Here is a 26,420-nt window from a genome sequence, read left to right on the forward strand (position 1 = left end):
AAACCTTTGACGGACCTCCTAAAGACAGGAAGTTCAGCGATGAAACCTCGCCCGGGACAACCCTTACAGTGGGAGCTGACCTGCCAACAGGCGTTCGAGACACTAAAAGGACTGTTCGCGAAAGAACCTGTCTTAAAACACCCGGATCCGGAACAGCCTTTTGTCATCCAAGCAGACGCAAGTGATGTGGCAGTAGGAGCCGTGTTACTCCAAAAGAACAACCAAGGTGATCTACAACCCTGCGCCTACACCTCCCGCAAACTCACCGATACGGAGAGGCGATGGGCTGCGTGGGAGAAGGAAGCGTTTGCAGTAAGATGGGCCTTGTTGACCTGGCGGCACCTACTAGAGGGAGGCCAGAAACCATTTGAAGTCTGGACTGATCATAAAAACCTAGAGGCCCTAAAAACCCCACGGAAACTGTCGCCCAGGCAAGTGCGGTGGGCACAATACTTCAATCGTTTCAATTTCGAGCTTAAGCACATCCCAGGAGGGAGAAATTTCCTGGCTGACGCCCTCTCCCGGATGCCCCAATACAACAGTGAGCGGGAGCAGGTAGTGAATGCCATCATCCCCTCCACCCAAGCTGCAGCCCAAGTGATCACCAGACGGCAACGACGTGACCAGCAAGGCCAACTTGCTAGCGACTTAACTGCAAAATTAAAAAATGAAATGCTGACAGACCCCTGGTATCGGGACAATCAACATCTCTTAACAAAAAGAGATGAACTAGCTTGGAGGGGGACAAAGCTCTATGTCCCACAAAGTTTATGCATCCTGATTCTCAAGAGGAGCCATGATGTTAAACCAGCAGGACACTTCGGGTTCCTAAAGACTTTGCACTTAGTACGAAGGCAGTTCTGGTGGCCACATATGAGAAAGGACATAGACAGTTATGTAAAAAGCTGCACCATTTGTGCCACGATGAAGACAAGGCCAGGGTGCCCGCCTGGATTGTTGCAACCAGTAGCTGAGCCAACAAGACCATGGGAGGAGATTGCAATGGACTTTATAGTAGACCTACCGAGGAGCAGTGGAAATACAGTGATCTGGACTGTAATAGACTTATTCTCCAAACAGGCACATTTCATTCCTTGTAGTGGACTGCCTTCAGCCCGTCAGTTATCCAAACTGTTCCTGAAGCACATTTACCGCCTACATGGAGTCCCCAGGAGAATCATTTCCGACAGAGGGGTCCAGTTCACAGCAAAGTTCTGGAGGGAGTTTCTACGATCCATAGGTTCATCCCAAGGGCTCAGCTCAGCTTTTCACCCGAGCACCAATGGGGGGGCAGAAAGACTGAACGCTATGATAGAACAGTATTTAAGATGCTACGTCGACTACCAGCAGTCCAATTGGGCAGACCTCCTATCTTTTGCGGAGGTTGCATATAATAATGCTGTCCACAGCAGCACGGGGCTAACCCCGTTCAAAATAGTGAGTGGCATGGATTTTGTTCCCATGCCAGAATACCCGAGGGAGCCCCCTTCCTCAGTCAGTTTGACCGACTGGATGGCAATGTTGAGACAAACTTGGGAAAATGTTAAGAGGGCGCTGGCAAAAGCGGCTCAATCCTATAAGGACCAAGCAGACAAGCACCGAACTCCCCAAAGACCATTTCAGCTGGGAGAGAAAGTTTACCTCTCCACCAAGTACTTGAGACTTAGACTCCCGAGCAGGAAATTGGGCCCAAAATTTATAGGACCATTTCCTATAATAAAAATAATTAACCCCGTTACAGTGCAATTGCAGTTGCCACGGCTTTTGGGGAAAATTCACCCCGTTTTTCACAGTAGCCTTCTAAAGCCTGTAGTGGGGTCTACTTTAAGGCCAACGCCACGTGAACCCCCTGGACCCCTGGTTGTTGGGGGCCAAACGCACTACGAAGTGCAGCGGATTCTTGATTCAAGATGGCACAGGGGGCGCCTTCAGTACTTAGTTAAATGGAAGGGTTACCCATTGTCAGAGGCTTCCTGGGTGAAGAGTGCAAACATCCAAGCTGATCGCCTTATAGCAAAATTCCATGCAGACCACCCGGGAAAGCCGGGAGGGGGGGTGCACAGCCAGGGACGGGCTGATGGGACTAATCTTCTTGTGTTTTCCCTATGGGATAGGTGATGTCGCAGAAGTGAAGGGAGAGGGGCATTCCAAATTAGGCTCTCTTCCAGTTCTGACATGAAGACATGAAGCAAAGACCAGAAGCGCTGATTTATTGCTGAGATGAACTTTTACCTAGTTTTCTGCATGCAACAGATAGGGTTTCCTGGGGAACGAGGGTGGGGCCACATTCCTGTGAGAAGTACGTGCCGGGACGTAGAGATGGATCTGCATGATGGCCAATGGGACATCGGGCTGGAGAGCGGAAGAGGAGGGGGTTGGGAGGAGGAGCCAGTTTGGCAGCAATTAGAGTTAGGAATGTCGGCTATTTCTGTTCTTAATAAAAAGTGATTTATTAGAGACTCTGTGCTTGATAATGGAACTCATTTAAGACAGAACCGAAACCTGACAGCGAGCTGTCGCCCCAGTTCAACTGATGGTCTGGTCTCTGCTGCACATGCGTGGGAGGTGGAGCACGTGTGGGGGGATGCGTGCACATGCAGGGAGGCGGGGCAGGTACAGGAGGGCTGGGCACACATGCACGGGATGCAAGGCACATTTGCAGGGGGCTCATGCATGGGGGTGGGGAGCATGCATGGGAGGGGCGTGCATTGCATTTGGGGTTTTAGGCGTGAACACGCGCATTCACGCACATGCATGTGCATTTTGGGCACTCGGTCTGGAAAAGGTTAGCCATCACTGACCTAGTAGATAGCTGACCTTGACATTTTGGCTAGAAGATAAATAGGCCAGCTGTGGAGAAGGGAGTGGAGACTAGATTTCAAAAGTGTTTGAGAAACCTGTTCCCTTTTTTTTTTCTCTGGATTTGTGGACTGTGATTTTTATTTTTTATTTTTATTTTTTTCCTTTACTTTTATTTATTTATTTATTTATTTATTTATTAGTCGCATTTCTTCCCAACTCCCTAGGGACTCTGGGCGGCTTACAGCAAAAAAAACAATGTGAACAATATCCCGTAAAAAATATTTAAAAGAGAACATTAAAAACCCATACACTCCATTTCATGGCCGGGTCTCGCAAGATCGCTGTAGCGAGATCAACGGCCCCAGGCCATTTTTGGCAGATTAGCTTTGTTTTGAGAACAAAAAAAAAAGACTTCAGGTTGTCCTTTTATTTTTCCTATTTTCTGGTTTGAAACTTTGCAAGAACTTTCTTTTTTCTGAAATATTATTTTTTCTATGGATTAAGACTTGAAGAGTCAGAAGAATTTAATTTTTTTTATTTTTCTTTTTTTACTCTGGGATGTTTTTATCTCTTTCTTCTGGTGTTAAACTGACTTTTTTTATGGATTCTGATTTTTGATTTTGAACTTAAAACTTTATTTTTTAACCTTCCCTTTTTTTCCCTCTTTTTTTTTTTTTTGAGACAGTTGGGTCATAAAAAAAATTTCCCTCTTTTTCTCTTTTCTTTTCTTTTCTTTTCCTTTCCCTCCCCCCTCCTAGTTTGAATTTTTTTTTTTTACATTACTAAATTTTGGAAGGGGAGGGAGGTTCTGAGACTCTTCCTATTTTACTATATCCTGCTTTATTTTATTATTACCAATTCAATCATTGGTTGAATTAGGTATTTGAATTACAACCAAATTACAAGTGGATTTTAAGTTTCTGGAGAAGTGAAAATGAACAAATTTACACAACCAGCACCAAGTCCCTCAGCAGCAGAAACGCACAAAACCTCAGAGATAACAGAATTGCGAAATTTGATGCAGTCACTCCTGGCTGATATAAAACAGGAATTAAAAGAAATGAAAGAAATAATGGAGAAGAATGAGGAGAGAATCCAGAATAAATAAATAAACGGTAAAGACAAATAAAAAACCTAGGAAAACACTGCCAAAGGCCTTCTTTACAATGACAGAAGAACTATGTATTCAAGATATTTGGAGACAGAAACACTTGAATGAGAGTCAATATACTTTTTACTCAAATAGACATTTATCGTGGTCAAGGATAGATATGATATGGATGTCAATTGGACTTATAGAAGCGGTGCAAGAAGTAAATATTGGCTCAAACATATGGGCAGACCACAGCCCAATAACAATAACATGGAAAGGGCAAAAGAAAAAGATAAGATGGACCCTGAATGCAACAATATTAAATGAAAAGGAATTTCAGAAATTTGTGGAAATTTGTGGAAAAGGAATTGGAAATTTTCTTTAAAATAAATAAAAAGGAGGACACATCACTCCAGAATGTTTGGGATACAATGAAAGCATATATTAGAGGCCTGGCAATAACATATTTGGGAAAAAAGAATAAAAAGAAATGCCAGAAACAAGTAAGATTGGAAGAAGAGTATAAAAGTCTGGAAAAAGAGTTCCAGAAAAATGGCCAAAGCAATAAAAAAATCAAGAAATTGATGGAACTGAAGAAACATGAGATAATTTTAAATGAACAAGAATCATTAGCAAATCAACTGAGAACATCGAGACAGATTTTTTTTGAAAACACAAATAAACCAGGAAGATGGTTAGCATACAAATTAAGAAAAGAGAAAGAGAAGAAAACTATAAAATACCTTCAAGATGGAGAAGGGAAATTACAATATAGAACTGAGGAAAAAAAGAAAGTAATCCGAGAATATTATCAAAAACTCTATTCTCAAGAGAAGATTTCAGAGGAAGTGGTACAAAGCTACCTGGAGAAATCTGACTTAATTAAATATCGGAACAATATAAAGAAATGCTAGAAGAAAGAATAACAATGATGGAACTAACAGAAGCCATAAAAAGACAAAAAAGTGGAAAAGCACCAGGACCAGATGGTCTACTAGCTGAATTGTATAAAACATTACAAGAAACGATTAGTAATGTAATGTTGGACTTATTTAATGACTTATTATTGAAGGCTAAGATGCCAGACTCATGGAAGAGGCATATGTGACACTTATACCTAAAGAAGATACAGATTTACAATTGATTAAAAACTATAGACCGATTTCGTTATTAAATGTAGATTATAAGATTTTTGCCTCGATAATGGCAAATAGGTTGAAGAAACCGCTAAATGAATATATTCATACTGATCAAAATGGCTTCTTACCAAAAAGACAAATCAGAGATAACATGAGGATGATTTTGAATACTTTAGAATATTATGAGACTCACCCAGAAAAACAAATGGCGTTGATGTTTTTAGATGCACAGAAAGCTTTTGATAATGTGAATTGGCAGTTTATGATGATACAATTACAGAAAATGGACTTTGGGGAGAGATTTATAAATAGCATAAAAACAATCTATGATAGACAATTTGCTAAGATAATGATGAATGGAGAAATGACGGAAAAAAATCAATATAATGAAAGGGACTAGACAAGGTTGTCCACTATTACCACTATTGTTTATTCTGACTCTATAAGTCCTAAGCAGAAATATTAGACGAAATGATGAGATAAAAGGGATGAAAATTAAATTACAAGCGTTTGCAGATGATTTGGTATTCATTATAGAAGAACTGCAGATAACAGGCCCTAAACTATTAGAACAGATAGAAAGATATGGAAAAGTCTCTGGTTTGAAAATAAACAAAGACAAAACAAAAATCTTGGTGAAAAATACAACAGAAAAACAAAACAGAGAGATAAAAGAAAAGTTAGATATACAAGTTGTGAAGAAAGTTAAATATTTGGGAGTACATTTAACTTCAAAATGTGCAACAATAAAGGAAGAAAACTATTATAAATTAAAACAACAAATTGAAAAAGATTTGGAAAAATGGAAGAATCTCCAACTATCACTTATGGGACGGATTGCATTGATAAAGATGAACATACTACCAAGATTGTTATTTATGGATATTCCAGATGGTGCCAATAAAAATTGAAAAGACATACTTTCATCATCTGAATAAAATAATGAGGAAATTTATACGGCAAGGGAAAAAAGCAAGAATAAGTTTGAAAATGCTACAAGACACGAGGTTGCGAGGGGGATTTGGTTTACTAAATTGGGAATTATATTACCAAGCAGCAACATTGACATGGCTGAAAGAATGGATTGAACTAAGAAATATAAGGCTGTTAACAGGGCGTGATTTGCAACTGGGTTGGCATGCTTTTTTGTGGTATGGTAGAAATAAGATACATAATACTTTCATAGACATTATATAAGAAATGCATTGCTATTGGTTTGGGAGAAGGTTAGAGATAAATACTATGTGAAAATACCAATATGGTTATCAACGATGGAAGCTTTATTACACCCAAATGTTTTTAATTTTGGAAATATTGTTAGATATAAGGATTTGTTAACCGATAAGGGGGAATTGAAAGAGAAACGAGAACTGGAAGAACGGGATTGAGACAGATTGGTATATGTATATGCAGATAAGAACAAGATATAAAAAAGACGCTAAGTTACATGGTTTTTATTTGGAAAAGACTGAGTTGGATAGGATACTCACAGGAACGGAAGAAAATTTAATAATTTTTTTAAATATTTTTTGCTATATATTGAATTGGAGGAGGAACAGGTAAAAGAAACAATGATAGCTTGGGGAAGAAATTTTGGACATTCAATTGAACTTGAAAAATGGCAACAACTATGGGAAAGGAACTATAAGTTAATGATTATTATTATTATTATTTATTAAATTTATATCCCGCCTGTCAGCGTTCCAAATTATGATCTCTTCCAGCGCTGACATGAATGAGAGAGGGAGAAGCTTTGCTTTAATGCTGAGATGAACTTTTACCTAGTTTCCTGCTCTTTAGTAGATAGCGTTGCCTGGGTGATGGAGGGAGGGGGGAATTCCTGTGAAAAGAAAGTGCTTGGGACGAAGAGATGGATCTGCATGATGGCCAATGAGACATTGGGGTTGAAGAACGGAAAGGGAGGGGTTTGGAAGGAGGTGCCAGTTTTGGCTGCACAAAGAGTTCAGGGATGTCGTTCTTTCTATTCTTAAATAAAAAAAAAAGATTCATTAGAGACCTTGTGTTTGAGAATGAGGTTTATTTAAGATAGCAGCGAAACCTGACAGACAGCCAAAACTCTTCCAAAGCCAGGCTGGCTGATTTTAAATCATCCCGCTCCCTCCCAGACGTGTGGTCGGACTGGAGGTTATCTCCGGACACTATGACTGAAGCCAAGCTCTCGGAGGAAAGCCTGCTTCAAGCAACGGGAGGAGGAGAACCGGCTGTGATCCCAGCCAGTTTGGAAAGTACGAAGTTTCAACTCTCCCCGCCTTCCCCCTCGGCAGAACTTCAAGCCAAGAAACGGGAGCCAGATAAGTACCCGGGGACTGTGCCAAAAGCCTCCGAGGCTGAATTTCCCTTTCCAAACGTGAAAGATAAAGGGAAACCCCCAAGTGAATTGGGAAGGGCAAACTGGCTATGGGAATGGGAGCAAGCCAGAAAACAAACTAAGCACCAAGAAATTCTAAAGAAGCCACTCGAAAGCCCCATAGATGAGTTGAAAGAGAAATTTGACCGTGCCACCCTTCAGGGGGAGGGCCCATCTTGCAGACCCAAAGAAAAGAGAGAACCAGTCTGGGCTGTTGATCCAGGAGGCCGTAGGCCAAAGTGCAGCCCTTCCCCCCTCCACAGCAGAAGGAGGAGGAGCCCAACGACGCATCCATGGGTTCCCCCCCCTCCCAGCAAGCAGCGAAGCCTAGATGAGGCAGTACCTCCCTACCCCAGGATGAGAGACGAGGCAGAGGACTATCAACACCAAGGCCGGCCCTACAGAGCTCAGCACAGAGAGGAGAGGGCAGAGAGGGAGGAACCACCCCAGTTTTGAGGGAAGTTCGATGGTGACCCAGACAATCTCGCCCAATTCCTCGATTCAGCTGAGATATACATAGAGCGTTTTGGACACCTCTACCCTTTCCCCAGAGCCCTAGTGAATGCTATCTCAGAAGGGTTGGAGGGAGAAGCAAAGAGGTGGTCAGCATCCCTCTACAAAAACAGGGCCCCCCAGCTGCAAGATGCAGACGGGTTCTTGCAACTATTGAGAGCCCGTTATGAGGAGGAGGAGGAGGAGGACCCCTATGTGGAAGATGAGCTCAGAAACCTAATTCAGAAGGGGAAGCCTATCAGAGAGCATATCCGTGAATTCAGGAGAGTCATTGGGACACTGCCTCCCCTACCAGAGCGATTGCTGGTGTATTTTTTTAGAACAAGCCTAGATAACAGAATTTCCCAAGTGACTGCCTATCGGGACATCCCAAACCGACTCTCCGAATGGTTCCGGGTAGCGATAAAAGTCGACAGAGGGCTGCGGGCAAACGACATGTCGAAACCACCAGATGGAAAGGAGAGAGGCTGACCGGACCAGGGACCACCCAACAGACGAGAAACCCCAACATCACAGCCCACCCAGAGGCCAGCCGCCCCACGGAACCCACTGAAATGCTACAGATGTGGGGGGAGTGGCCACATAGCAGCAAGATGTGGAACCCCTAGACCGGGACCAGCTCCACCGCCCAAAGCACGACCAGAACGAGGGCCCAAACGTGCCACCCACGTACCACAGAAAGCTCCCCAAAGCCCGGAGTTTTTCGCTCACCTGACCGAAACTAGAGGAATCCCAGATGAGGGAGATCAGTCCCCCGAACCCTATGACACGGAGGACGAAGGAGAGGACGACCCGATGGTGAGTGGACCCGTCCATCCTTTTCTTTTCCCCATACGCCTAACAGCCCCCAAAACAGGGACCCAAGGGACTTTCCAAGCCCTAATAGACTCTGGTAGCACAAGGTGCCTAATTAACCTACCCACAGTTCTAAAATTGGGGATCCGAGCTAAAAAGCTCAAACAACCAATTCGCTTTGAGCAAGTTGATGGGTCCCTAGTGGGGGGAGCGTACGCCACACACTTGACTGAACCCGTGAGAATGGAACTAGCAGATCACTGGGAAACAATCCGCTTCATAATAGCCCCCAAGATGACAGACCCGGTCATATTGGGACTCTTGTGGCTGGACAAATGGGGCCCAATCATTTGGTGGCAAGAGGGGACCCGCAGTCTGAGGATAGCAAAGGGCCCCCAACCCCTGCTGCCCCGACCAGAAGAATTCCCTCCCAGGCAAGGACCCCAAAGCCGCCCGCCACTGCAGAAGAAAACACCGCCAACACAAGGGTCCCTCCCAGAAGGTACAGTGAAGCGATTGGCAGCTGCACCCGCCAGCGCTTCTAATACAGATCAGATCCCAGGGGAGTACCAAGACCTTGCAGAGGTATTCAGCGAGGCCGAGTGTGACATTCTACCCCCCCACCGTGAGACCGATTGTGCCATCGAGATTATCCCGGGAGCGAAACTACCCAAACCTAAGATGTATGCCATGACGCCCCGTGAAATGCAGGAAATGTGGGACTACATAGACAAGAACTTACGAAGGGGATTTATTGAGCCAGTAAAACCAAGGGTAGCGGCGCCGGTCCTGTTTAAAGAGAAAAAGGACGGCTCTATGAGACTGGTGGTCGATTTTCAAAGTATCAACGCCGTTTGCGTACACAACTTATACCCCCTCCCCCTCATGAAGGACATGCTAGCCCACCTAGCTAAAGGAAAAGTTTTCACCAAACTAGACCTTTGAGAAGCTTATTACCGAGTACGCATCAAGGCAGGAGATGAATGGAAAACAGCATTCAACTGCCCCCTGGGTAGCTTCCAGTTCAAGGTAATGCCCTTTGGATTGCAAGGAGCCCCGGCAGTGTTCATGCAGTTGATAAATGAAGTCCTACATGAGCACCTTTACAAAGGGGTCCTCGTCTACCTGGACAATATTCTCATCTACATGGAGACCATAGACGAACATATACCCCTCGTCTGCGAAGTACTGAAAAAACTGCTGAGGGCAAACCTGTATGTCAAACTGTCAAAATGCAATTTCCACCAATCACGGCTAGACTACCTAGGCTACCGAGTATCAAACGAGGGGATAGAAATGGACCCAGCCAAGGTCCAATCAGTTCTACAATGGCAGCCCCCTCGCACCCGCAGACAACTGCAAAGCTTCCTAGGCTTCGCAAACTTTTACAGACAAGTCATCCCCTCATTCGCGAAAATTGCCAAACCTTTGACGGACCTCCTAAAGACAGGAAGCCCAATGACGAAACCCCGCCCGGGACAACCCCTACAGTGGGATCTGACCTGCCAACAGGCATTTGAGATGCTAAAAGGAATGTTTGCGAAAGAACCTGTCTTAAAACACCCTGATCCTGAACAGCCTTTCGTCATCCAAGCAGACGCAAGTGATGTGGCAGTAGGAGCTGTGTTACTCCAAAAGAACAGTCAAGGTGATCTACAACCCTGCGCCTACACCTCCCGCAAACTCACCGATACGGAGAGGCGATGGGCGGCGTGGGAGAAGGAAGCGTTTGCAGTAAGATGGGCATTGTTGACCTGGCGGCACCTACTAGAGGGAGGCCAGAAACCGTTTGAAGTCTGGACTGATCATAAAAACCTGGAGGCCCTAAAAACCCCACGGAAACTGTCGCCCAGGCAAGTCCGGTGGGCTCAATACTTCAATCGTTTCAATTTCGAGCTTAAGCACATCCCAGGAGGGAGGAATTTCCTGGCTGACGCCCTCTCCCGGATGCCCCAATACAACAGTGAACGGGAGCAGGTAGTGAATGCCATCATCCCCTCCACCCAAGCAGCGGCTCAAGTGATCACCAGATGGCAACAACGTGACCAGCAGGGCCAACTTGGAAGTGACTTAACTGCAAAATTAAAAAATGAAACACTGACAGACCCCTGGTTGCGAGACAATCAACATCTCTTGACAAAAAGAGATGACCTAGCATGGAAGGGGACAAAGCTCTATGTCCCACAGACTTTACGCACCCTGATTCTCAAGAGGAGCCACAACGTTAAACCAGCGGGACACTTCGGGTTCCTAAAGACTCTGCACCTAGTACGAAGGCAGTTCTGGTGGCCCCACATGAGAAAGGACGTAGACAGTTATGTAAAAAGCTGCACCATTTGCGCCACGATGAAGACAAGACCAGGGTGCCCGCCTGGACTGTTGCAACCAGTAGCTGAACCGACAAGATCATGGGAGGAGATTGCGATGGACTTCATAGTAGACCTACCGAGGAGTAGTGGGAATACAGTGATCTGGACTGTAATAGACTTATTCTCCAAACAGGCACACTTCATTCCTTGCAGCGGACTGCCCTCAGCCCGCCAGTTATCCAAACTGTTCCTGAAACACATCTACCGCCTGCATGGAGTCCCCAGGAGAATCATCTCCGACCGAGGGGTCCAGTTCACAGCAAAGTTCTGGAGGGAGTTCCTACGATCCATAGGGTCATCCTAAGGGCTCAGCTCAGCATTTCACCCGAGCACCAATGGGGGGGGGGGGCAGAAAGACTGAACGCTATGATAGAACAGTATTTAAGATGCTACGTCGACTACCAGCAGTCCAATTGGGCTCTCGGCTTGTCCTCCTATCTTTTGCAGAGGTCACATATAATAATGCTGTCCACAGCAGCACGGGGCTAACCCCGTTCAAAGTAGTGAGTGGCATGGATTTTGTTCCCATGCCAGAGTACCCGAGGGAGCCCCCTTCCTCAGTCAGCTTGACCGACTGGATGGCAATGTTGAGAGAAACTTGGGAGAATGTTAAGAGGGCGCTGGCCGAGGCGGCTCAATCTTATAAGAAACAGGCAGACAAGCACCGAACTCCCCAAAGTCCATTTCAGTTGGGAGAGAAAGTCTACCTCTCCACCAAGTACTTGAGACTTAGACTCCCGAGCAAGAAATTAGGCCCGAAATTTATAGGACCGTTTCCTATAGTAAAAATAATCAACCCCGTTATAGTACAACTGCAGTTGCCACGGCTCTTGGGGAAGATTCACCCCATTTTTCACAGTAGCCTTCTGAAACCTGTAGTGGGGTCTACTTTAAGGCCGATGCCACGTGAACCCCCTGGGCCCCTGGTTGTTGGGGGCCAAACTCACTACGAAGTGCAGCGAATTCTTGACTCAAGATGGCACAGGGGGCGCCTCCAGTACTTAATTAAATGGAAGGGCTACCCGTTGTCAGAGGCTTCCTGGGTGAAGAGCTCAAACATCCAAGCTGACCGCCTTATAGCAAAATTTCATGCAGACTACCCGGGCAAGCCGGGAGGGGGGGGTTCGCAGCCAAGGAGGGGATAATGATACTTATCTTGTTGTGTTTTTTTTCCTATGGGGCAGGTTACGTCGGAGAAGTGAAGGGAGAGGGGCCGGATGTCAGCGTTCCAAATTATGATCTTTTCCAGCGCTGACATGAATGAGAGAGGGAGAAGCTTTGCTTTAATGCTGAGATGAACTTTTACCTAGTTTCCTGCTCTTTAGTAGATAGCGTTGCCTGGGTGATGGAGGGAGGGGGGAATTCCTGTGAATAGAAAGTGCTTGGGACGAAGAGATGGATCTGCACGATGGCCAATGAGACATTGGGGTTGAAGAACGGAAAGGGAGGGGTTTGGAAGGAGGTGCCAGTTTTGGCTGCACAACGAAACCTGACACCGCCCTTCTCCCCGAAGGGACTCAGGGAGGTGAACAGCCGAGAATTAAAATGACATACAATATAAAAGTTAAAATAATTAAAAGTAAATTAAATTAAACGGCCGCCCCAATTTAAAACCCCTAGCAATACAATTAAAAACTAACCCATAAAACCTATTCAGGCCAAGCCGGCTTGCTGAAATAAAAACGTCTTCAGGGCCTTACGGAAAGTGCGGAGATCCGGAATCAGCCGTATTCCAGGAGGTAGCTCGTTCCAGAGGGCGGGTGCTCCCACAGAGAAGGCTCTCCCCCTGGGGGCCGCCAGCCAACATTGCTTGACCAATGGCACCCTGAGGAGGCCCTCTCTGTGAGAGCGTATTGGCCGGTGGGAGGTTATCGGTAGCAGAAAGCGTTCTCGTAAATACCCTGGCCCTAAGCCATGGAGCGCTTTAAAGGTGAGAACCAACACCTTGAAGCGCACCCGGAAGACCACCAGGAGCCAGTGCAGCTCGCGCAGGAGAGGTGTTATATGGGAGCGCCATATCGCTCCCGTGATCACCCGCATGGCTGCATTCTGGACCAGTTGGAGCCTCCGGGTGCTCCTCAAGGGGAGCCCCATGTAGAGAGCGTTAGCGTAGTCCAGGCGAGAAGTGACGAGAGCATGAGTGACTGTGCATAAGGAATCCCGACTCAGAAAGGGACGCAACTGGCGTATCAGGCGAACCTGATAAAAAAAACCCCTGGCCACAGCCGTCATATGCTCTTCTAAAGATAGCCGTGTGTCCAGGAGGACGCCCAAGTTGTGAGCCCCCTCTGTGGGGGTCAATGACTCGCCCCCAATAGCCAGCGATGGCTCCAGCTGGCTATATCGGGATGCCGGCATCCACAGCCACTCGGTCTTGGAAGGGTTGAGTCGAAGCCTGTTCCTCCCCATCCAGACCCGCACGGCCTCCAGACACTGGGACATCACTTCAAGGGCATCGTTGGGGTGGTTAAGGGGTGGAGATGTACAGCTGAGTGTCATCAGCGTACAGATGGCATCGCACCCCAAATCCACAGATGATCTCACCCAGAGGCTTCACATAAATGTTGAACAGGAGTGGCCAGAGGACCGACCCTTGTGGCACCCCACAAACAAGGTGCCTCGAGGTCGACCTCTGCCCCCCTGCCAACACAGACTGCGACCGGTCGGAGAGATAGGAGGAGAACCACCGCAACACGGTGCCTCCCACACCCAATCCCTCCAGCCGGTGCAGCATGATACCATGGTTGATGGTATCAAAAGCCGCTGAGAGATCTAATAGGACCAGAACAGAGGAACAACCCCTGTCCTGAGCCCTCCAGAGATCATCAACCAACGCGACCAATGCCGTTTCCGTGCTGTACCCAGGCCTGAAGCTGGACTGGCACGGGTCTAGATAGACGGTTTCATCCAGGTACTGCGGGAGCTGTTGCGCAACCACACTCTCAACAACCTTCACAATAAAGCGAAGGTTGGAGACAGGACGGTAGTTAGCCATAACAGCCGGATCCAGAGAAGGCTTCTTAAGGAGGGGCCTCACCACCGCCTCTTTCAAAGCAGGTGGCAGGAAACCCTCCCTCAAAGAAGCATTTATAATCCTCTGGAGCCAGCCTCGCGTAACCTCCTGGGTAGCCAGTACCAGCCAGGAGGGACACGGGTCCAGTAAACATGTGGTTGTGTTTAACCTCCCCAGAATCCTGTCCATGTCCTCAGGAGTCATAGGATCGAACTCATCCCAGATAACATTCTCAAGACCACCGCATATAAGGAAAACCAATATAAAATGTTTTATAGATGGCATATGCCACCGGAGAAGTTAGCAAAAATGTTTAAAGATAAATCAGCGAAATGTTGGAAATGTCACCAACTACCAGGATCCTATTATCATATGTGGTGGACATGCCCTGAAGCAAAAAACTATTGGAATAAAATTAAAACCTGGCTGGAAGAAATGACACAATTACATATTGAATTCAAACCAGAGGTGTTCCTATTGGGTATCCTACCTGACAAAATCAAAAAGTAATATATTTATTTGATTATACATGTAATAACAGCTGCAAGAATTGTTTATGCTCAAAATTGGAAATTAGAGAAAATACCTTTGGAAGATGAAGTAATAAAAAAGATTTTAGATTGTGCAGAAATGAACCAATTAACTTTGTTGATTAAAGATAGGGAAGAATCAGAATACTTTAGAATATGGAATTATTTCTATTGTTCACTTACACCCCTGCATATCTTCCCCAACCTGCACCACACCCCTGTGCACCCTCCCCAACTCATGCTGGACTCTTCTACAACCTTCCTGACCCACACCACACCCCCACACACCTTCCTCCTTCCACCCTTCTCAACCCTCACCTCTTACACACCCTCCCTAACCCATGGCTCTCGGGAACCCCCTTGTACCCTCCCTGTCCATCACTGCACCTCTCACATACACCCTTGCTGTACCTCCCCTGCACCCCTTTGTTCTCTCCCCTACCTGGCAGCAGCTACTAACCTGCCTGCTGGCCTGGGACTTGCAACTTCCTGCCAGCTTCCCCTCTGACTTTGGTTGCAGGAAGCCAGCAAGAAGTTGCCTTGCCTAACAACCATGGGATTCAGTTGGTGGCAACTGAGACTGCAGGGATCGATGTCATTAAGTAAGCCTCACAATCATGAATTTTCCTCATCTCCTACTCTACAATTAAATTTTTATATTGCAACTTATTATTTGATTGGGATAAAAATAAACTCACATTTGTGAGGAAAAAGGAATGGTAAAATACATCGCTGTTATGATAAATGAACCAGTTCTTATATGCCAGCCTCATTTGGAGTGCATTGTGATGTTCACATGCATGAAAACATGCAGTTTAAAATAGCACTAACATTTTTAAAAATCCCAATCTTTGATAAATAAGGTATAGATACTGTAATCAGTCTCTATATACTGTATAAGTGTTTCCACAAATTACTGAAATATAAAGTCAGCTTTGGAAAAGAAGAAATACTGAACACAACAAAAGATGATAAGCGGCCAACATGCTCTGACATTCTATTTTTATTATGTACCCTTCCATTTCTTCATAAAGTTTGAAAATTATATTTAAGTTCGAATTGAATCCTATAAAAATCCCACTGTAATCTTGACACCTTCCTATCTCAGATTCTGTTTCTTAGAATTAAGCTTTGATGAACATAATGGAATATAATGTTCAGTATGTTACAATGTAACCTATATGTACATTTACATGTGTGTGTCAGGGTTCCGACCGATGCCCTAATTAAATCATGAGCCTCAAGCCAAGCTTCAAAAGAAAAAAAGTTATTTATTAGGAGCGCCATGTCGGCACAAACCAAGTGAAGCCAACTCTGACCTCACTTAGTTCGCGCCGTGGCTCTGACCCTGTTTCCCCCCCTCCCCCCAAGGTGTGTCATCAGTCACATTCCCCAACAAAGCAATTTCGCGGGCTGTAGAAGTCACTCCCTTCGGCCACTGTGGGTATCCTTGGCGACGGCCTTGACAATCGTCGGCTGGAATGTACTTTGTTTTGACTTACGTACAAGTTTCTTGATGCAGCTGTGAGGCTCGGTTCCCCATCCCCCTGCCTATGGCAACTCGAGAGCAGGTCAGGAATGCTTTGCGAGTTGACACTATGATCAATAAAGATAATTATCACTACTTACCAGAGCAATGTGGCTGTTATTCCAAGTGTTATTGTCAACTAGAGTCGTTCGATTTGCCATTCCAGCTATTTGATAGCCATAATCCCACCAAGACATTACTCTGGCATGTTCATCTGTATTTTGTCTTAGCCAATAGTATGCTTCTCTAAAGTCATCCAAAATGTTCCGAGTACTGTCAGAGAAATAAGAGTTAAAACCATGTAAAAGTATTCATCTCTAACATATTAGCAGTGCTTTGAGTAATTACAATGTATCATAAGCAGGGGTGAAATCTACTTACCTTCCTTACTGGTCTGGAAGTGCTTGCTTTGCTCGCATGCACGCGTGTCACATGCACGCACAGACCCTCTGTGCATGCACAGAGGGTAAAAAACATTACTTCCTGGTTAAAACCAGGAAGTAACGACATCCGGGCGGGTGGGTGGAGCCTCGCGCTGCCATCGCTACCGGTTCTCCAAACCACCTGCCACAATCGCTACCGGATAGCCTGATCCGGTCCGAACCGGGAGCATTTCACCCCTGATCATAAGCAAAGGATACATAAAAATAGTGATTCTTACCCATCATGATTGTAAGAGGCCAGGACAACACTTGGACTAGAATAGGCATTGCTGGTTACCCATGTACAGTGAACAGCGAACATCATCAACAGCATTAGCATCAACATTGTGACAATACTCTTTATATTGGGCCCAAGACCATCTTCAGTTTTTCCCTGCTCAGATATATGTTTCCTCACTTTACCTGCCTGAGCAAAGAAAACAAATGAAATCTTTCCCGTTTAATGTCAAACTTTAGAGTTTAAAAATCCTGTTTTCACTCATAAATGTTCCACCATTTCTTATTTTAAAAAGGACATTAAGGAAATGTTGCAGGTGAAAATGGTTTTTCAAACTGGAATGTATGAATGGATAGTAATCTAAATCTGCCCTCATTTAATATATCCAACCATGTTTTTGGACACTAAAATGGTATAATCATAATGAAAGAAGAAAAAAATGAACAGTTTGCTAAGTATGTAGAGATCACAAACAGCATTACTATTTCCACTATGATTTTTACATATATTAAATGGTTATACAGTATTTAATTTAAACAGTTATAATCAAACCCTTCAAGGCTCACCTTATCATAAAGATTTCCTGGATTTCTTTTATCATCTTCATCACTGCTGTCTTCTATTAGAGGATTTTCTCTCTTCATATCATCACCCAAATAGTGTTCAAAAACATTGGAGAAAGCAATAGCTGACAGCATACAGACCACTGGAGTCAAAGTTAACATGAGGCGAACCATCACTCCAGCAAAATAAACAGCACTGATTGCATACAAAGCCACTGCAAAGAAACCATTTTTAATATTAGGTTCATCACAGATGCAATTTTCCAAATGCTTTATAAGCTTGAATTAAAGCTTGTATGTTTGTTTCCCAAAAGTTCATATGAATAAAACTGTATCATCATTTGAATTATACCATAACCTTAAAATTCAGTGAAAGGGCTTTTTTTTTTTAGTAAGCCATATTACTAGTAAATAGCTATTGTTCTGTGTTAGGTGAAAGCAACTAGAACCATTTGTGAAGTCTCAACAGTAGTTTATTGCTAGTCAACTGTGTTACAAAAATCCCACCAGACTGACTGCATTCCCTTGGGAACAGCAAGATGATGTTTTAATGATTCTGGGGGAGGTCCAGCCTGTGCTGCTTACTGCAGTGCCTCTTGACCCCTCCCTCCAGTCTAGCTGGAGATTTCACACAAGTGGTCAGCTTTTGTCATTGTATCAGCTTTGATATTTTTAGTCTATTCTTATGTTTCTATGTTGCAAATCAGTAGGGATCATTTTTGTTAAATCCAACACTACATAAATGTAAATAAATAAAATATGAATAAATAAAAAACATAATTGAGGCCTGCATCTGGGTTACTTTGGCCTAGATATCCAGTTTAACATACCAAGTACATTTAGCAATTTGCAAAAATTGCTTCTTGCCCAGCAAAAACAATACAGGGAGTGCCTGCCAGTAGAAGATACCTGCTATAATAATTTTAGTATTTGCAGAATATTATTTTGAGCATCATAAGCTCCTAGGCAAATGCAATGAAATACAAAAATGCAGAACATAAAGAAAGAGCATAAACATGAAAATCAGGGAAATCTTATTTTGATCTCTAATAAACACTTCAGAAATTTCTTTAGATGCTGCTGAAGCAGCTGAAAAAGTAGCACAGTAAATAGGAAGAGAAGTCTTTATTTTTCAGTAAACACATGAAGAAAAATATGAAGCAGCTTTAAAGCATGTGAAATGGAGCTCTATAAAACAAGTCATGTACAAGCCAGAGAAACAGAATCTAATTTTATTAAGGAATACATTTTGGCCAGGGGTGAAATGCTCCCGGTTCGGACCAGATCGCCTGATCCGGTAGCGATGGCGACGGGTGGTTCGGAGAACCAGTAGCAAAAATCCCTGCCCCTCCCCCCCACCATGCCCAGCTGAGCCGTACAATCATCAGAGGGTTGTTTTTTTTTACTTTTAAAAGCATTTTTTCTAAAACTTCTTCCACCGAAAAAATGCTTTTAAAAGTAAAAAAAAAAGCCTCTGATGATCGTGCGGCTCAGCTGGGATCATCAGAGGCTTTTCAAAGCATTTTTTTCTGCAACCTCTTCCGGGGAAGAGGTGGTTAAAAAAATGCTTTGAAAAGGCTCTGGCGATCCCAGTTGTGTTGCCTGATCGGCAGAGCCTTTTCAAAGCATTTTTTTGCATTTGCAGAAAAAATGCTTTGAAAAGTTTTTTTAAAAAAAGTTGGCCACGCCCACCCAGTCACATTACCCCCCCACCAAGCCACGCCCACAGAACCAGTAGTAACAAATTTTACATTTCACCCCTGATTTTGGCATATGCATCTATGGCACAGAATGAAACTTTCCTGCAGTTGTCTTACTGGGTAGCCTTTTTAGCCATTCAAAATACCATTTTGGTATTTTGGGTATCCTGGTAAACATTATAATGTGGGAGACAAGGCAGCATCCCCCCAACTGGGCATCTCTTGTGAGCAAAGCTCTACTCGTGGGAGTTTCCTTTCCCATCAACAGTAACTCCATTTAGCATGCTAGACTGTGGTAAACTGGGAGAGCTTAAAAGTCTACTGCACAGAACTAAAGGATAGAGAGGTCTTTCTCAATCTAATTCCATCTAAACATATGCATTCAGTTAATCAAACTTATATTAAACTTATTTTACTGAAAGACATGTCATCTTACCACTTCAACTGACCAAGTTTTAATTTAATGAGGTTTTGTGTAGTTATGAAATCTGGTCTACCCTATAGGTACAAAAAACAAATTCTCAGAAACACTATTCTAACAGGTATTTACTGTTGGAAATCAACCTTCCACATTAAACCTTAGAACAGTAAGATAACATTATATTTAGTTGGTCTCAATTAATGACTGAGTCTGGATCCAGGATGTTAGTTTGCATTGGTTTAATCACCATATGTAAAAATATTCTAAGGGAAAATAATGCAGGCCTATGATGATATTATTTAACTAACCACTAACTAAAGCAATGGCTAGAGCACATAATTATCTACATTTATTTATCTATTTATTAAATTTGTTTATATCTATAATAACTTTGATGGAAAAGTCATTTAAAATCAAATTTCACCTCTGGAAACATCAGTTCAAAAAGGATCACTAACCTGCACTGGTGGCCTAAAATAAGTGCTTATTATTTTATAGAATCATAAAACTAGAAGAGGAATAGTCCAGGAATTTAAATTAAAGCATCCCCAATAAGAGTCTGCAAGCCAGTTTAGTGTTGTGTTTAATCACTAGGCTTGAAAACAGGAGTCTGTGAGTTCTAGTTCTGCCTTAGGCACTAAGCCAGCTGAGTGACCTTGAGCCAGCCACTCTATCTCTCAGCCCTTGGAAGAAGGCAAGCACAAACCAATTCTGAATATCTTTCAAAGAAAACTCCAGGGACTAGACCAGGCAGTTACCAGAGTTACCTTTACTGCAGTTCACTTGACGTCTAATAAAACTGTACCTTTTGCAACAAATGGAGCCAAGGATCATTTTTACTTAAAAGTGCAAGCTGAGGCAGGGCTGACAATATGTAACCAAATATGCATACAGAAAGATTATGTCAGCCTTTGGTGAAACAGTTGTAACTTATGTTTATAAATACCATATTAATATCTATATACTACTAAAACTCTTGTGTCTGTCTGATACTTTGTAACCTTCAACTAGGCAAAATGGTGCATTGTAGACCCATTTTTGAATCAACATTCCTCCAATGGGCTTACAGAATGTGTCCAAAATCCAGGACCCATCACTCCTGTGGGATTGAAATTTAGCAAAATTGTGGCCACTTCAGTGCCACCATGCCTTCTAACTACTCTTCCTAGAAACTCGTAAATTGTGTGGCACAAGGGAAGATGAGAGGGCATATCCCCACCCTCTTTCCCACCTCCCTTTGGCCACTGCACCCAATTGTCTGGCAGCAAGGCCTTTTGGGTGAGTGGCAATTGGCTGCTTTGGAACAGAGGCCAAAATTTGAAATCTCTTAACTGTGATGTCTGGTGAGGGAAGAACAAGGGAGCAACCCGGATGTCTGTTGACAAGGTAGGGATGGCTGGGGGAGGTCATTGATGGGTGACAGGTGAGCCCTCTTCTTCCCTGGAGCGAGGGGGCCCTTGGGGGTCATGCTGGAATGAGGAGCAGGGGTGCAGTTTTCCTCATGGTCCATGGCTCCCTTTATTCCCTCTCCCCACAACAAAGTGGCAGGCAATTCTGCAGGTCAGTCCAGTGGGTAGAAGAGGAGGCGGCTTTACTGGGGTTCTCCTAAGGGTCATGAGGAGAGGGAAAATGGTGCAAGTCTACATTATATGTGGAAAGAGGGAGGAAGGAAGGAAGAGTGACTTGGATACCTACTAGCAAGGTTGGACTGGCTGTGGGGCACCAGTAGTGGAAGGGTGAGCCCTCTACCTCCCTGGACAGAGGGGGAACTTGGAGATGGTGGTGTAGTTTTCCTTATGGTCCGCAGCTCCCTTGGTTCCCCCTGCTCCAAGCAAAGTGACAAGCAGTTGTGTGGGTCAGTAATGGAGGTGGTGGTGGTGGCAGCTTCACTGGGGCTCTCCTGAGGGTTGTGAGAGGGGAATCAGCACAAGCCTATATTATACATGGAACGACAAATGACCCAACAGGACGTGGGTTGTCTAGCATCAAAATAATAGTATAAAATGAAATTTATCTTAAATGAAGTTAATGAACCTAAATAAAAAGAATTTATATTAAGCATCATTTTTAATTCCTGAGAAATATGTTCAAATAAACAAAATGCTAGCAATTCTGCTTACGGTGATATGGCCGACACCTGACACACCCAGAGAATCTCTTCTGTCTGGACTGTCGCTTTTCCAAGTCAACAACAGATGCTTTCCTTTTGTTTAATCTTACTCTCCTGGGTTAGGGAGAGTCCTACAATCATCCCTCAAGATCCCCCGAAAACAGCAATGGTCTGCAAGTAGTTTCAGAAGCTGTGCTTTGAAGCAGCTGGTGAGCCAAAGATGGGGGGCGGGGTTGCAATCACTTAATTGTTGGATAAACCAGCTGCTTTGGAATTTATGTTTCAAACGGACAATAGGTCATGCCTTTCATTTCTTAACCAATTTATGAGACTAGTATCTTTATTAGCTAAAAGAGGCTGTCTTTAGTCACGGCCTGTTACTCCTTTTTGAAGCTCTGCATCATTTTTGAGATTTCTTTATTGTTAAATGACCAGGAAGAGCAGGGGTGTCAAACTGGCAGCCCGTGGGCCAGATGTTTCATATGCAGGCCACAGCCACCCCAGCTCCACAAAGGGAAAAAAGTTGTGATATGTCACGTGACGGCAACATGATGTGGCAAGTTTGACACCAGTGAGGAAGAGGATTGCTGGAGGCAGCTAAAATAAGGAAGTGTGGAATATTTTTTCTTTTTAAATTTGATGGACAAACATAAGGATAAAAGTTGTGGTTTTATCTTACTATTTTAAAAATAATCTGTAGACCTGGACTGCTTTGTTGTGGGTGGTTGAAATTTTCTGATTTTCATGAACTCTGGCCAGAAAAAGGAAAAAAATAAAAAAATAAACATTTTTGACCACTAGAGGGAGCTACAAAGATGCTTAATCCTGAGCTTGAGTGGATCATCAGGGAAATCTTTGAAAGTTCCATACAGAAAATCATTTATACCATAAATTGGCTAAGGATTAAAGATACAAATCATACAGATGATATTAAAAAAGTACAAGAGACACAATTAGGTGTAGAAAATTATCAACCCATTGTGACAACTCCACAAATACAGGACAATGCAAATAACTTAACTGTAACCTTGAAATATAAATCTGATTTTTATAAATCAGCTTTTATTATGATGAAGGTTTGAATATAACCCTCCCAGTGTAGTTGAAACAAGAGTGCCAAGTAAATTCACAATTTTTAAGACGTCAAGTTTGGGATTTTTTCATCATGGATACTAACAAGGTTGAAAATCCTGTGAGAAAAAAAAGATATGATAGACAACGCAGACAAGAAGATTTTATTCTACGAGGAAGTGTTCCAAGTTAATCTATAACTTTTAACAGAACAACTTTGGGACTTTTTTTCATGGATATTAACAAGGCTGAGAATTTCTTGAAGAGACTTGATAGACATTCCTGAGAAGACTTTATTAAGATAAGCTGGAGGGAGTGACTTAAATTTAATGACTTAATTAGTTAGGATGGATTTTTATAAGTTTGATATATGTATTGAAAGAAAGCTCTAAGGTAGTTTTATATTTATATAATGAGTTTGTAAATGTATGTTTTCTGTCCTTCTATGTAACACTGAATAATCCCCAAAATTTGTAAAATATTATTCATCAAATTTGAAAATAAGAGAAGAAAAAGATTTTACTCCATGAGGACAAGCTTGAGGGAGAGATTTAAATCCAATGACCTAATTGGAGTTAATTGGATTTTTATTGGTTTGATATATATATAATTGAATGAAAGCTTTAATGTAGTTTTCTGTTCAGTGGTGGGCTGCAAATTTTTTAACAACCAGTTCTCTGCCCTAATGACTGGCTGGGTGGGCGTGGCCAAGTCGATGTCACTTACGTCAAGGGGTGCTTCACCTCGCCGGCCCTCTCATGACCGTGGGGATGCTGCAACTGTCATAAGTGTGGAAAACAGTCATACGTCACTTTTTTCAGTGCCCTTGTAACTTCGAATGGTCACTAAATGACTGAATGGTCATCACTAAATGAACTGTTGTAAATCAAGGATTACCTGTACAAAAATACAAAAAACTTCTTTGCTTGCAAAAAGCTGCCCTAAATACCAGTCATTAGATTAGAAATGGGGAAATACACACTGAAGATCAATGAGTCACAGCCGTCATGAAAACCTAAACCATTCTGTCCGAATACCTTCCTTTTCCTCAGCAATACCTGCAACCCGGAGTTACAAATCAGGCAGGTTGTCAGAGCACATTGAGGAATTAAAATAGTTAAAATACAAGGATAATTATCAGCAGCCAAGTTAGTCTTGCTCATAAAGTGAAACCCTTTAGCAGAAAGGTAATTTAAGCTCTCCAGAAAGTGGGTGGGCATATTTGGGCTACAAAATACGGAGCTAACTAGACAAATTAACAAATTAACATTTTGAGTGAGGGCTAATCCCATTCTGCCTTTGTTCAAACCTTGCTGCAGGGAATTTTCGCCTATGAATATAGCTATCTCTTTATCTCTTAAGTGCTGACATCTTCTGTGGGCTATTAAGGAAGGTGGGGGCTGCTTTCTCCCTCCAAGAAAACATGTTTCTCCATTTCTCATTCAGGGAAATATATTCTTCCTTTTTAATATTTCTCAAAATTTTTCATTCTTCTAGGAGAGGGGTGGGTGCTAACTTTCTACAATTGGTGCCATGTTACTATGCCATATTATCATGAGAGAAAACTAAAACAAATTGGAAGGAGGATCCACTTATTATCAGTGAGCAATCATGTGCCTTGCCCACTCTGAAGCAATGCAAGAGACTCCTGTCCCAAAGGTGCTTTTTCAAGAGGCAACTGGACTTTCTGGAAACCATGAAAGTCCAGTTGCCTCTTGAAAAAAGCACCTTTGGGACAACCATGACCTGGATGACTGAAGAATCCCCATAGACAAGAGACTCCTGTGCTCAGTGAACTGACAAAGCACAGTTTCCCACCCAGGAGAAGCAATCATTAGATCCATTTGCACCACTTAAAGATACCAACTGGTCTCACTCACCTCACAAGATATTCTTAGGTAATCATCCAGATTTAAGGAAAGATCACATGCCCCCAGAAAGGCAATAAAAAAATCAGACAGAATGCCAAGCCTGCATCCTGCCTCTCAGCCATTTCTTCTATGGCTATGCCAACCCTTCTGTAAATAGCTGTTCCAGCCATGTTGGAAGTATACTCCAAAAATCTTTAAACAACCCTTTAACAATCTTTAAGAAAGTCAAGCCCCAGGAATAAAAGTACCACAAAAAACTCAGGGTGGGGTGGGGTGGCACAGACTCCGGAGAAGCTCAGTCTACAGACAGAAAGTCTGGGCATAAGGTTTACAATGTAACAAGCTTAATCCAGAGGCAGTTTCTGAAAACACTTAAAAGCAGCAGGGCAATTAAGATAAAGATTAGGCTAGAAATACAGGCATACCAGAATGTTTCCTTCCTGACTCCCTTGCAGGATTAGCCCTGTAAAGTGGGAAAAGATTTCTTCCAACAACCGGTTCTCCGAACTGCTCAGAAAATTAACATCAGGTTTGGGAGAACCGGTGCGAACCGGTAGCAGCCCACCTCTGTTTGTGCTTAAAATAAAGGTTTTTTCCCCCTCCCTTTGTATATAATATTTGAGTAATTTTTAAAGTTTGTAAAATATCAAAAACTAGAAAAAGTTTTTCTCCCTTTAAGGTTAAAAAATCTGAAATATTATAGGGAATGTCAATGTCCAAGACAGCGCGGTGTTCAAAGTTGCCACAATGCGCCATTTCAGAGTTGCCACACACGTGCAGGGGGAGGGGGAACATGGGGGGCATAGATGGGTGTCGGGTGATGGGACGTACACTGGGAGAGGAGCCAGGAAGGCAAGCCAGCTGCCGTCGGTTCAGAAGCCATCCAGGCCTGAAGAGTACTTGCTGGAGCCAGCCAGGGGGCAACCAGGAACAGGAGGGTGGGGCGTGCTGAGTCTGTATAGCCAGCTGGCTAGCAGAAGCCAGTAATGCTGGCTAGAAACCCTTTTACTTGTATTGTTCATCACATGCCAAGCTGAGACTCCAGTAAAGAGACCTGTTCTGCTCACAGTGTAGCCTCTTCTTTTGCTGGCTTGGTTTGGAACCATGACAGGGAATTCTTTTAATATAAATTATGACAGTTTATAAAGATTAATGAGTAAATAGAAATATATACTATTCCCCACACCAAGGAGAAGCAGAGTGTCAGGGTTCCGACCAATGCCCTAATTAAATCATGAGCCTCAAGCCAAGCTTCAAAAGAAATCCAGTTATATTATATTTAAGTTTGAATTGAATCCTATAAAAATCCCACTGTAATCTTGGCACCTTCCTATCTCAGATTCTGTTTCTTAGAATTAAGCTTTGCTGAACATAATGGAATATAATGTTCAGTATGTTACAATGTAACCTATATGTACATTTACATGTGTGTGTCAGGGTTCCAACCGATGCCCTAATTAAACCATGAGCCTCAAGCCAAGCTTCAAAAGAAAAAAAGTTATTTATTAGGCTCTTCATGTCGGCACGGACCAAGTGAAGCCAACTCTGACCTCACTTAATTAGCACCCCAGCTCTGACCCTGTTTCCCCCTCCCCCCAAGGTGTGTCATCAGTCACATTCTCCAACGAAGCAATTTTGCGGGTTGTAGAAGTCACTCCCTCCAGCCACTGTGGGTCTGCATGGATATGACCTTGACGTGGCCAGCTGGAATGTGCTTTGTTTTGACTGAAGTGCAAGTTCCTCAATGGAGCTGCAATGTTCGATTCCTCATCCCCCTGCCTATGGCAACTCGACAGCAGGTCAGGAATGCTTCGCAAGTTGACACAGAGATGGTTAAATTGACTCGTTTATCCAAAGAAGAGAATATATTTAAT

The 26,420-nt window shown here is 43.4% G+C and overlaps 1 protein-coding gene across 1 annotated transcript in view; it reads right to left on the reverse strand.

Annotated features, from left to right (window-relative positions):
- Positions 1–26,420, reverse strand: part of STT3B (STT3 oligosaccharyltransferase complex catalytic subunit B) — a 521,911-nt gene that overhangs the window by 21,865 nt on the left and 473,626 nt on the right. Inside the window, exons 9-11 of the mRNA XM_070944376.1 lie at positions 17,377–17,588; positions 16,812–16,999; positions 16,252–16,423 (exon numbers count right to left, since the gene is read on the reverse strand). Coding sequence (XP_070800477.1) covers positions 16,252–16,423; positions 16,812–16,999; positions 17,377–17,588 — 572 coding nt within the window. The remainder of the gene's footprint in view (positions 1–16,251; positions 16,424–16,811; positions 17,000–17,376; positions 17,589–26,420) is intronic.

This window comes from Pituophis catenifer, unplaced genomic scaffold, assembly GCF_029215685.1.
Source record: "Pituophis catenifer annectens isolate HBS135680 unplaced genomic scaffold, rPitCat1.0.hap2 SCAF_5, whole genome shotgun sequence".
Taxonomy (NCBI): domain Eukaryota; kingdom Metazoa; phylum Chordata; class Lepidosauria; order Squamata; family Colubridae; genus Pituophis; species Pituophis catenifer.